The 12,174-nt window shown below is 40.1% G+C and overlaps 1 protein-coding gene across 1 annotated transcript in view; it reads left to right on the top strand.

Annotated features, from left to right (window-relative positions):
- The first annotated feature begins 3,337 nt into the window (after positions 1 to 3,337).
- ASAP1 (ArfGAP with SH3 domain, ankyrin repeat and PH domain 1) overlaps positions 3,338 to 12,174 on the top strand; it is a 101,819-nt gene continuing 92,982 nt past the window's right edge. Inside the window, exon 1 of the mRNA XM_035903434.1 lies at positions 3,338 to 3,411. Within this exon, the coding sequence (XP_035759327.1) occupies positions 3,338 to 3,411 (74 nt within the window). The remainder of the gene's footprint in view (positions 3,412 to 12,174) is intronic.

Here is a 12,174-nt window from a genome sequence, read left to right as displayed (position 1 = left end):
TCGGTGAATGTGCTTTCCGTGCATGGTCCCTGTCCATTGAACTGATATCCAAAATGTCAGGAAACTTCCTTCTTTCCCTGTGGAAAATTAGACAGCGCTTATGTGGGGGAGCTTAATATTAGAGTATCCCGCTACAGAGAAAATGATCTTAAGTGCTTTCTTAGATCATTTGAGAACAGGGCAGATGCTTTTCTTCAACAAAAATGAGTAGTACTTAAAAATGAGGTAATCCACCTAGTAAAATGAGGGGTAAGGTTCACAGTGTTACTGCTTTTTCTGTTACCTACCTGGATGACTTAGATTAAAAATAAGCCAAACCCCTTTATTTTTTACACTGTCATCTTTATGTCTTTACCGAAAAGACTTCAGATTTTTTTTTTTTTTTGCTGGAGCTTGCAGTAACCGCAGGGGTGCCTGCACAGGAAATGGAAACTTTCTTGCATGTGCTGGAGGAGAGGCTGTGACACGGGTTGTGTAGGTGGCATTGCTGGCGTGAAGTTCTGCCTCTCGGCAGGAAGAACGTACCTCCTCTGCTCCCCTCCTGAATGGGGCTGGTCAGGGAGAAAAGGTCAGGTTACCAAACTTCAAATGGAAATGATCTGCACACATAGCCAACTGCTGTTGGTTGCACGGTTAGTGAAAGAGAAGGGTGACTTTGGTTTTTCATATTGCCTTTGGGGTTGTTTTTGTCACCTCTTTCTTTTGATCAGTTGTGTAGTAGACATGGAAGAAGTAAAGGGCGAGGTCCTCCGAGCCCAGCTCGTTAACCAAGGCGGTTCTTTGTTTCGATGCACATCCTTGTATCAGAGGGTGGGTGAACCGCTGTGCTGGCGTTGCACAATTCCCCTCTCGCTGGTGATAGTTGCGTGTACGGCAGGACTGGAATGTGCTGCTGCGGCCCTTCTTCCCCAGCCTGCTTTTCTTGACTGGAGCACCTCTCCTATGAGGACAGGCTGAGGGAGTTGGGCTTGTTCAGCCTGGAGAAGAGAAGGCTGCGGGGAGACCTGATTGCGGCCTTTCAGTACCTAAAGGGGACCTATAGGAAAGATGGGGAAAATCTTTTTAGTAGGGCCAGCAGTGACAAGACAAGGGGTAATGGTTTTAAACTAAACCAGGGTAGGTTTAGACTAGATATAAGGAAGAAGTTCTTTACAATGAGGGTGGTGAAACACTGGAACAGGTTGCCCAGAGAGGTGGTGGAGGCCCCATCCCTGGAAACATTCAAGACCAGGTTGGACGGGGCTCTGAGCAACCTGATCTAGTTAGCGGTGTCCCTGCTCCCTGCAGGGGGGTTGGACTAGATGACCTCTAGGGGTCCCTTCCAACCCAAAACATTCCATGATTCTATGATTCTATGACTCGCGTGTGTGCCTAGAACAGGGAGCAGGCAGCACTCGGCTGCGCAGTAGCAAGGGCTTGTTCCTTGGCTCTTGCTGCTGAAGAATAAGCTTGCTTGCCTCTCCTTGCTTTATTCCTGTTGACTGGACATTTGTAGTTCTTTTCTAGTAGAATATTTGTTTCCCGAGCTGGATGTTTTCGCTGCCAGTTTTTAAGTGTGGAAAAAAATACCAAAAAGACATCTGCCCCACAAGTGGCATTGCACTGGAAATGTAAAGTGTTGCAGTTCTTGGAGAAGAAAAAGGGAAAAGGAATGAAAAGGGAGATGAATTTCTCTATGCATGGTGGGGGAATATGCTTCCATGTTATCTTCAGCATGTGGCTCTCCTCATGTTCTTTCTTCTTTTCTTTACAGAGAAAGAAAAATGCATCATTAGATTTAACTAGGAATTTGTTTGAGGCCTGAAGGTATTGAGAGTATAGGGTTTTTTGGAACCTTTGATGTTCATTAGGGAGTAGTTCTGTTTCTGTGCCAGGCGATTTATCCACTTTACTTCATCCAGTTATTTTTTTTGTTTCCTTTGCAAGCTGCAGTCTTACTGTTTCCTACTTTCTCCTGCAACTGCTAATGTTTCTTATTCAGCTTTTCTTTCCCAGACAAGCTCCTAGGCTTTAGAAAATTTGGTTATCTCACTTCTGTGGGATTAAATTTAATGCAAGGGAAAATAGAGTATTATTTTTTTGTATTGGTGTTCTTTTTGGTTTATACAAAGGACTATAATTTTTTTAACAGTATTTTAGTATTGAAGTTGCATGAGTGGATAGGTTTTCCCCATAGGGAAAGGGGAAAAATCCCCTTCAAGCCAGTACTTAAAATAATTACAGTCTTGATGTCATGCTCTGTGCTTGCTTTTTTAATTTTTCTTATGATAGACAGTAAATTGTAAGTTAATTTTATTTCCTGTTTATATTCTGAATATTTCAGTGGTTTTCAGATAATTTTAAATAAATGTTTGGGTTTTTAAGTCTAGTGGCATCACTTCACAGTTTTGAGAGATGACTTCATAAAATTAGCAGAACTTTACATTTGGTGTCATATTTAAGCTAAATTACTGTTTAGGAAGAAAACGGGAAGTTACTCCCTGCAAGCCATCACTTACAGCAAACAGAAACTGTTACTTTATTTTTAGCTTGCATAGATTTGTCTGGTACTTGCTTTTTGTTGTGTTCCTCAGTCTCAGTTTATTTAAACCTCTCTAGTCCTTACATTGTAAACTTCCGAATCAAATAATGAGGGTAAGCTGGTGCTACAGCCAGGTGTCATGCATGCCTACTGAACAGATTAAAAGAAACTGAAATAGAAAAGGGAACTTGCACAGAAGGTCAGAGTGTTGTGGTAGTATTAATGAAACAACTATGTAGTATGTATAGGAAGGTACCAGGTTTCAGTTTAAGGCCAGAAGCAGACGAGACACCTGTACCAAGGTTACTTTGTGTGATTGATAGGAGGATTGCTGTTTGAAGGTTGGTAAATAAATTAGATACCTATCTGTGTACGTGTATTACGAGCCAGGCTGGCCATAACAGGTCATGGGGCACCACTGCGCAGCTGGGAGCAGTTGTTGTTTTCAAGCAGTGATACCACTGAGATGTTGCAGGTTGTCTACCAGAAGTCGTATTTTTGATGGATTCTCACTGGCCTTTCACAAGTATATTTTTTTCTGTTTCTTAATGAAAAGCATTTACTGGTTGTTCCAGTATTTCATTAAAGGGGATTGTAAGGAACATGCCTGACAAGCTTTACCCAGTTCATGAAAGTGGTAATTTTCATGATGAAGTTGAATTAATGGTGAATTAAATGATAAATGAAATTGTAAGATCATTTTTTTAAAAAACTACTCCCAAGGTCAAAGACAAATTCAGCTGTCACTTGTAACTAAAAAAAAATATTGCCAAGTCTATTGGGTCCTTTGTGGAATTGGAGCTGGCTCTGTCCGACATGGAGGCAGCTTCTGGTGTCTTCTCACCGAAGCCGTCCCTGCAGCCGCTCTCCCTGCCTCCAAACCTTGCCATGTAAATCCAACACACCAGGTAGGACGTTTGCCTCACAGTGAAGATATTTTAATGTTGAATTTTAATATGTCCTTAGCCGAAGGATGGTAACAACTGTCAAATGTGGCTGTGGCTTAGACAATAGAGTAGTGAAAGAGTGATCAAAACGTGCCTGACATCAGCACACAGTTTGATAGCGCAGTGCTTTTTGTAAGACTCCAACCTGAGATTGCCTGGAAGTATTTGCCAGGAACTAGTTTGACTGATAAGTGGACTTGAAGGACATTTAAATCAGTTTTCCAGGATTATTGCATGTGTAGCAAGTTTGACAGTTTTGGGAGAACTAGGTTTTCAGTAGAGTCGGTCTGGAAGTGTATAACAAACGCAGTGCTTTTGGGAATTATTGCACATGCCTTGTAGGTTTTGCAGAATGGATGTAATGAGCAGGGGCTGATGACCGGATGCCTGACTGTATACAGGCCCAGTAGGAGTTTCTGCTGCACATGTTGTGAGCCGCTGGTTACGTTGGGTCACAAAACCTCTGCAAATCCAGACAGCTGCAGAAAATCCTCAATTTGTATGAGCACGGTTTCTGAGTTTCTTAGCCTGTCCTACCACTTCACTGCTTGGACCATTCAGCTGAAGTGGGAACTTGTGCTTCTGACAACCCCTTGATTAATCAAAAGGATATAGTGGGCAGCTGGGGTGGTTGCTGGCATGCCCCTTTTTGGTAATCTGCTACATGGTAGAATGAAAAACTTACTTCTTTAACTGAAAAATCACATTTGACTCAAACCAGGGTAAAGTTGAGTGCAAATCTAAAATGTTCCTCATGACTTTGAGAACGGATAACACAATTGCAAACGTTTCTAAAAGATGTAGGGGAAAAAAATTGAGAATGATACTTAATGGAGTTGCACCTGACTTCACTTAGAGCTTTTCCTCTCTCTCTCTCAAGTTAGCACACTGAGTCAGCTGGGGAGGTGCCTGTCCTGGATTCTTTCTTTCATCATACCTCCTGCTGCACCTGGTAGAAAGTCTTGATGCAGAGTGTTTGTGTGTATGACTAATCTTATCCTTGAAGTCGTGGGTGGAAAAGGGGGAGGGCTCTAGACTTTTAATCTTTCTCCAATATTTTCTTTCTTTCTTGGAGATGCAAATATGGGTCAAGGTATCTTGCAAACTACCCTGTTGTATTGGACAGGCTGATTAACAAATGTTTGCCCGAGAGTGTGGTAAAATCTTCCTGTCCCTTTTTGTGACTTGCCAAGTATGTTAAGCTGCAAAGTCTTTCTCGTTTACCTATTTTTGGTGGTACAGACTCTGTTGCTCTGCACACCAACAGTCATGTTTTATACATGGTACCGAATGCGATAAATATGTAGTATTACAGGCATTGAATTAAGTCTAGCCACAATGAGGTCTGCAGTTTTGGGGGTAACTGACCTCCAACTTTTTTCCTAAGCTTACGATAACAGCAGACAGTAATCCATACCTACTTTTCAAGTATGAAGGGGGCTGTGGAATGAATATTTAAGCAAAACAAAACAAAAAAACCCCATTCCTTTAATCCATAGTTGTTTTTCTTCTCTCAGGATCAGGTGTATCCAATTCTTTTTAACACAACTGTAATAAAAGCATCATCTTGGGAAAGAATAACTCATTCAGTAATTCTCTCATACTTTAAGGGTATTTTTAATGTATAACATATAATTTAGAAGAAACATTTATATTGTATATTAAAGACTTTGTTGCAAATATTCCCTATTTGGTGCAATTTATGATGAGTTGTAGCACAACCTGCTAAAAAATTACTCCTTTATGTTTACTGATGTCAGTGTTAAGTGAAAAATTTCTCCTTTTAGTTCAGTAGTACAGTAACTGCACCAGTGATGACTCACCTGATGTTAAGACCACACAGATATATTGTTCTTCTTGAGAACACTTAAGATGGCTCAGAAGCTACTATTTACAGGCAAAGCAAAATAGTCGACAGCTAGTTTTTCATCCCCTTCTACCAACAGTTTGGATCGATTGGGCTCCAAGCTGACAATTATGTTTCATCTTTGGGAGTGCCTAAAGGATACCTTTAAGGTATGTGTGGTTTAGTGTGTCTCTCTTGGTAGTCTTTGAAAATAATGCTTCTCTTAACAAGTGAGCTGCTTGGAGACTGCTGGGCGATTTGGAAAGCATGCTTTCCGGTCAGAACACTCCTTTGTCATCTGTGGTGCAGGTAAGGCCTGTAAGTTAGGTAGCTGCAATGATTGTACATTGAATGCTGTTGATTGAAGGTAACCTGTAAAAACATGGGCTAAGCTGCTTTGCGTTTGCTCCAGGCTAGGAGCATGCACAGGGGTAGTTATTAACGGTTCAATTTCATTTTTCTTGTTAAGATGCTGTATGTTGGTTATAGACCTGAGGTTTGGAAAAAAAGAACCAGAGTTATCCTGTATAGTCTACGGACATTCATACATTATTAATAAATTTATTGATTTTTAAGACTTTTATTTTTATGAATTTGGGTGAGTCATTTCTATAGGAGTTGTTTTGTTTCTTTGTATTGCAAGAAATAATTTAAAAACTGCTGCTCATACTAATAAACAACAAAAAGCTTTATACTGACTCAAGGCGTAAACAGAATAGAGGTCTCAGCGGAGCATGTGACTGTTCAGGCATAACAAAATCAAAGCAGCTGGTTGAATAGCTTGGGTTTTTTTTAGTGCCAACCTTGCCAAGACATCTGTGCTTTATAAGACATTAAGGGGAGAGGTTGATTCAAGTAGTGTTGTTTCTGTGTACCAAATAGCGGTATGTTTTTGACAGCCTTGCTTTTGAATAAGGGGTCTGTACAATTTTTCATAGTCAAAAAGGCAGGATGCCATGTGACTGTCTCTTCCACTGCAATCTTTCTAAAATGCAAATTGTTTTAATAAGAGTCCATTTTTAATGTGGAGTGTCAATTTTATATCAGCGGTTCTCTTACCAAGCAGGAAGGTACTTTGGATTCATTGCAAACAATAGCACCAGCACTGAGTTTTGCCTTGTGAGAACCCGGGGAAAAATCTTTACTTTGGGGGTTTTAGATTAGCTGTTGTACTACTTAACGAAGAGGTGCACAAGGTAGTTGGTTTTTAGCTATGAATTTTGGAAATGTATACTAGAAGAGTATCCTGTGGTAGCTTCATGCACGCAACTTTGGAAAATCCCTTTTATAGTTGAAAATTGCCTCCAGCTAATTGTTTTGGTTATGTTTTATTTTCTTTTGGTTTCACAAACCTGCTTTTTATAATCCCATACTTAACCTAACTCCAGGCGACTGTGATAGCTTCTACAGAATCATAGAAAAGCTTGCTTTCTTAAAAGACTGAGGATTCTCTGAATTACTTGTGCTCAGATGAAGTTGGTGACACTTTTTCATAGGAATAATGCTTTAAAAATTAAGTATCCTAGCCAAAACAGTCATACACTACCTCACAGGACAATTGAGAAGAGGAGGAAAGCTGTTACTAATTGTTGTGAAATAGTGATGTTGCAATGAAGTTCTTTTTTTTTTAATTTTACATTTCCTTCATGTAAGAGCATGCACATAGTAGTTGCAGCAAGTGGATACGTGTAGTGACCCAAGTGACCGTGTAGTCTTATCCTGCTGTCATGTGAAGGTAATTCAAGGTAGTTAAGTGTAGTAGTCTGAAATAATCCTTGGAATTCAAATTTCTTAGTGATTTAAAAACTGTCTTACTGTAAATATTAGCAGTATGAAACATGTAAGTTTGAACTAATTATTTGTGGAACTTATAATTACAGGCCAAACTGTAAATTGTCGCTTTTCAGAGTTTCACAGACAAAGTTTCTGTAGCATCTGTTCTTGCAGGGTCGCTCGGGAAAGGTTTGTCTAACTGGGAAACCATTTCTTGAATAAAATGTGAAAAATTGAAGAAGTTCTGCATTTTCCCTTTTATTTAGTTAGTAGTGCCTATAATAGCCTCTTGGGAGCAGTGACTTTTTAATTGTGTGGGTTTTAGGTTTTATATTTTATCATATTCATTTGTTTTAAATTTGTGATCAGTTAACCTATGAATTCACTCAACTGGTTAGTCTATGGTGATGTGTTCTTTGGCTGTTTTGCAGTTATCTTGAAAGTGTGTTAAAAACACGTTACTTGTCTGTTAGCTGTTTGGGTAGGTAGCAGAATTAATACTTTTTTGGAAGGATGTGAACTTTTCCTGAGCTCTCAGCCAGAGCAGTACTAGCTAAATGTGTTTTGTAAGCTATCTACAAGGCACTGATCGGTTGACAAACAGAAAGGTAGAATGGGAATAATGGAGACTTGAGGAGAAAAGCCATGAAATTCTGAAAGCGAAAGCGGGAGGAAGAAGAGAGTAGATGGAAGAAAGACTAGGCCTGCTGGGTGAGGTTAGACCGACACGGTAAGGATTCAGAAAGAGAGGAGTGCAAAGAACCTTAACAGCAGGTGGAGAAAAGGACACAAAGTGTTATGTGAGTGGGCTTGTAGACCTTTCAGTTCAGTAAGTTAGAGATATATAGATATATAGATATATATACACACACCAAAGTTGGTATATTTTTAGTGGCATGCAACAAGGCAGACCTCAGGAAACCATGGCACTTTCAGAGGTGCATGAAATGCAGCATCTTAGCTTGTGGATCTTGCCAAGGTCTGAACTTGATGGGAATTGAGAGCCTCTGCTTTTGCAGAGGTTTTTATGAAGATTGTTTATTTTTATTATTATTTTTTATTCCAGTCCTTGACAAATTCATTGATCTCTGGGATACAGATGAAGAACATGTGTTATCTTGAAGATTACTCTCATGGGAAATGCGTGTCTTGGATTCCTCTAAAATAGCTGTGGTCGCGTGTATATACAACTTCAGCTGTTCGTTTTTTCTTTGGGTGGAGGAGTAACCTTACGGCTTTCCACTTTTTCTCAACATATTGTCTCTTTGTTGCTGTCTTCCACTTGAGCCATCCTTGACTCTGGCCTTCTGTACTCATTTGCTTGTAGACTTAGAGGGAACTGCTTTGACTTCTGTCACTTATGCTTGCTAGGGACTCCCTATGAGCGTGCTCAGATGTTACATATTTCTCTTTCACGATGTCAATAGAAACTTCAAAAGAGTGCTGTCATGCTATCAAGTGCTGTCTTGTTGTACTCGTCCTTTGTGTAAGAAAGCGGATTCATTTTCTTCTACGTGGTGCCTCTGTCAGATCAGAGGCTTTGTTAGGCACTTGCAGAGTTCTTACCCCAAAGGAGTTTGGTTTATGCTTAGGCACTTCGGTAATGTAAGCAAGAATACTTCAGCCTTTGCTGAAGCTGATTATTTGACTTAATTTTTAATATATTCTTTTTTTAACTTTTTAGACTATACCATCTATGGGGAAGCTGTCATTAATTGGTCAAGGCAAGTCCTTATTACCAGTACAAATTATTTTCTTTTTTTTTTTTACAGGGATAGAGAATGGTATGTCATCCTAGTAAGTTTCTAATTTGATTTGCAGGCTTTAAAATACTTATAAAATTTTTTTTCATATCATTGCAGAGTTCTTACCCCAAAGGAGTTTGGTTTATGCTTAGGCACTTCGGTAATGTAAGCAAGAATACTTCAGCCTTTGCTGAAGCTGATTATTTGACTTAATTTTTAATATATTCTTTTTTTAACTTTTTAGACTATACCATCTATGGGGAAGCTGTCATTAATTGGTCAAGGCAAGTCCTTATTACCAGTACAAATTATTTTCTTCTTTTTTTTTTTACAGGGATAGAGAATGGTATGTCATCCTAGTAAGTTTCTAATTTGATTTGCAGGCTTTAAAATATTTATAAAATTTTTTTTCATATCACAACACCTTAACTCCTGAGTATTTGAGGTACAAAGTATACAATGGTGCAATTATCTCTGGCTTTATTCTGGGGGGAATGTTAGGTTGTGTGATAAAAGGCTCATCCCCACAGACCCAAAGGAACAGAGTGGAACAGTGACAAGTGGAGAAATCCTAATTTGAGAAGTGGAGCATCCTAACCTGGCTCTTCCTTGGTCTGCCACATGAAGGTGATAAGCTCCATGAGACTCGCTATGGGATGGAGGGGAAGAGCATCGTGAGTTGTTCAGGACTTATTATGGAATGTTTAGGGGAAGGACCAAAGGCAGGGGAATGGAGGATTTGAGGTGGTTCGGGGAGGAACAAGCATAGGAAAATAGAAGGATGGGGGGATAAAGGGGCTGGTCACATGTGAACAGATTGCTAGTTTGTACACTTCTATGTGCTGTGTGCCTTGTCAGCACAGATTGTCCTGTTGTCTTATTAAACTTAATTTCTAGCTAGTTTCCTGGGTGAGTGGGCTCTCGTCTGTTGTGCAGGTAGCTCTAAGTGCCAGTGTCAGACCATGGGCCAGACTGGGGTTGGACCATTGGGTCACCTGGGCCCGTGTCATAGGGTGTCAGCAACTGGAGTGCATGCATGCTGTGTAGATGTGTATGCCAGCATGCAGTATTAAGCCAGTAGGTATTAGGCCGGACTATTATTAGGCTGGTGAATAGGTAAGATGCTTGGGAGCCAGGTATTGAAGCAGCCATAAATCTGGGAGAGACTGAGAGAACAGAAGGTCTGCCAGTTGGCTGCTAGAGGGACCAGCAGGTCCATGTCAACTATGAGAGACACGGTGAGGCCTCAGGGCTGGTTGAGAGACCCGTTTGAGTGTGTGTATCTCTGTGCATGAGGCATGTTTCAGTGCAGTAATGTACCTTTGTCCTGGTCGGCCAGACTGGGGACCAGCATGAGGAGTCCTTCGTGCCGTGTGTGTCTGCTGGAAATACATGCTCAACCATGGTAGTGGCTAGAACCAAGAATGTGGAACCCCGCCTTTATTGAGCTACTGGAATCGGCAGCCTGTAATCCATTTGGATGGAGTTTGTGCGCGTGGTTGTCCTTTTCCTCTGCTTCCTTTTCGGTGTGGCTAAAAATAGTACAAGGTAGACTCTTGGGATATATCCAACATGGCAAGGAGGCTTTTTATAGATTTCAAGAGAGGCATATTTACCAAATTATATGTCTAAAGTTAGCAAATCTTTATTGAGATGTAACAAGTATCACTTCGATTATTTTTTTTTTTTTTTTTTTTTTTTTTGGTGGAGCCTTCTGAAGATCCTCCTTAATACTAAGAGGGCCTCTTGCCTCTTCTTGTAGTGGCCTAGTGATAGCTGCCCTTTTCTGCACAACCTACAACCCACAATTCTCACTTCCAAGGAACAATGAATGGATACAATTTTGTATAGAAATGAGCACAAAACGTAGAGAACTGGAGGATGAGTAAGCATATTACCTTCTGAAAATCAGACTCCTCTGACAAGAAGTCGTCTCAATTTTCAGCACGGTTTGCCGTGTTCTAGTTTGGAGCATGAGTGTTGTTTTCAGGGTAATATCATAATTATCCCTCTTATTATGCTGTGCCTCATGTCATGTAGCAGTCTTATAGTAGACAAAACTGGCTTAGTTCTGGATGAAAATAAACTGGAAGATGCACTCCCAACTGCTACTGAGCATTCAGCGCACGGAGCAGTTTAGATCTGGTTTGGAGTAAACCTGTCTGAAATGTACCTTATGTGGGTAAAATATGTTTTGTTTTACAGATCCTATCCTAATATTGTGCTCAGCTTGTGGCTATAGATATGTCTTTACTTTATGGAGCAACACAAATATGTCTGGTGTGGGTCATTTGTTTGCTTTTCTTCCTTTAAACAACAGCAAAGCTTCACCTAGGAGGAGTTCTCTTCCCATGGTCTCTAAGGTGGCTTTGTTTTTGTGTACCCTCCTGAAGAGGGAGCTGCAAGTAATAAATATCACTTAAAAAGATTCTGGATTGCAAATCTGCTTCATTTTTTTCCTTACTGTGGTGTATATTTAAATGATTTTCCACTGTGCTGCTTATTTTGCTTCAGTGTTTGTGTTATTTCCTTAACGCCAATTTTTTCCTCAGTGCCTATGATTTTGTCAGTTGAATGTCTGTAAAGTAATCCCTTGTTTATGGTCCTCAAGCTCTGTCTTTCATCTTTTTATAACTATTGTGAAATGTACCATACAGTCACATTCACCATGGGAGATAGTTATCTACAGTTGCCATCACCTACTGTATTATGTGTCTTTAACTATGATTTCTATTTGTGTACATTACACAAACTGTATGTAACATTGGCATTAAATCGGTTTATTTCCAAATTTTGGAACTCTCCGATTTTCTGATTAACAAGTGTTGCCTTTTATAATTATTCAGTGTATAACTGGGGTTTGAATATGTTCCAAATGTGAACGCTTAGAAAAATAGTTCTTTACTGAATCTTCTATTTATATTCCTCATGTGAATGAGCTGGAGGTTTTCTTACTTTCTTCCTCGTATTCAGGCAGAATACAAATCAGCAATAGGATTTTTTTGCATCATTGCACACAGCTTCCTTTTCTACTGCTCCATTCTATTTGTGTCCTGCCTTCAGCCCTGCTCGAATACAGCCCTTAGCATTCTGCGCAGTGCTGGCTTCCAGAGCGCCAGACAATGCGACGTTCATGAAAGCTTTGAAAGACTGCAGTTTGCCAGGTGTAGGATTTACTCTCCTCTAGCTGCCTACTGGTACCTTGTAATAAGCCAAGACACAAATAGAACCCTACAGTATTCTCTTGTGAATTCACAAGGAAAGATTTGTGGTGTGTACCTTTGCTTGCTTGGCCCACTGCTGTCTCTAACCAAGGTGAGAAATGGATGCTTATGGAAAGAG

Source organism: Egretta garzetta, unplaced genomic scaffold (assembly GCF_000687185.1).
Source record: "Egretta garzetta isolate BGI_Z169 unplaced genomic scaffold, ASM68718v1 scaffold50, whole genome shotgun sequence".
NCBI classification, from domain to species: Eukaryota; Metazoa; Chordata; class Aves; order Pelecaniformes; family Ardeidae; genus Egretta; species Egretta garzetta.
Note: the sequence above shows the minus strand (reverse complement) of the source record. Positions and strands in the feature narration are given on the sequence as shown.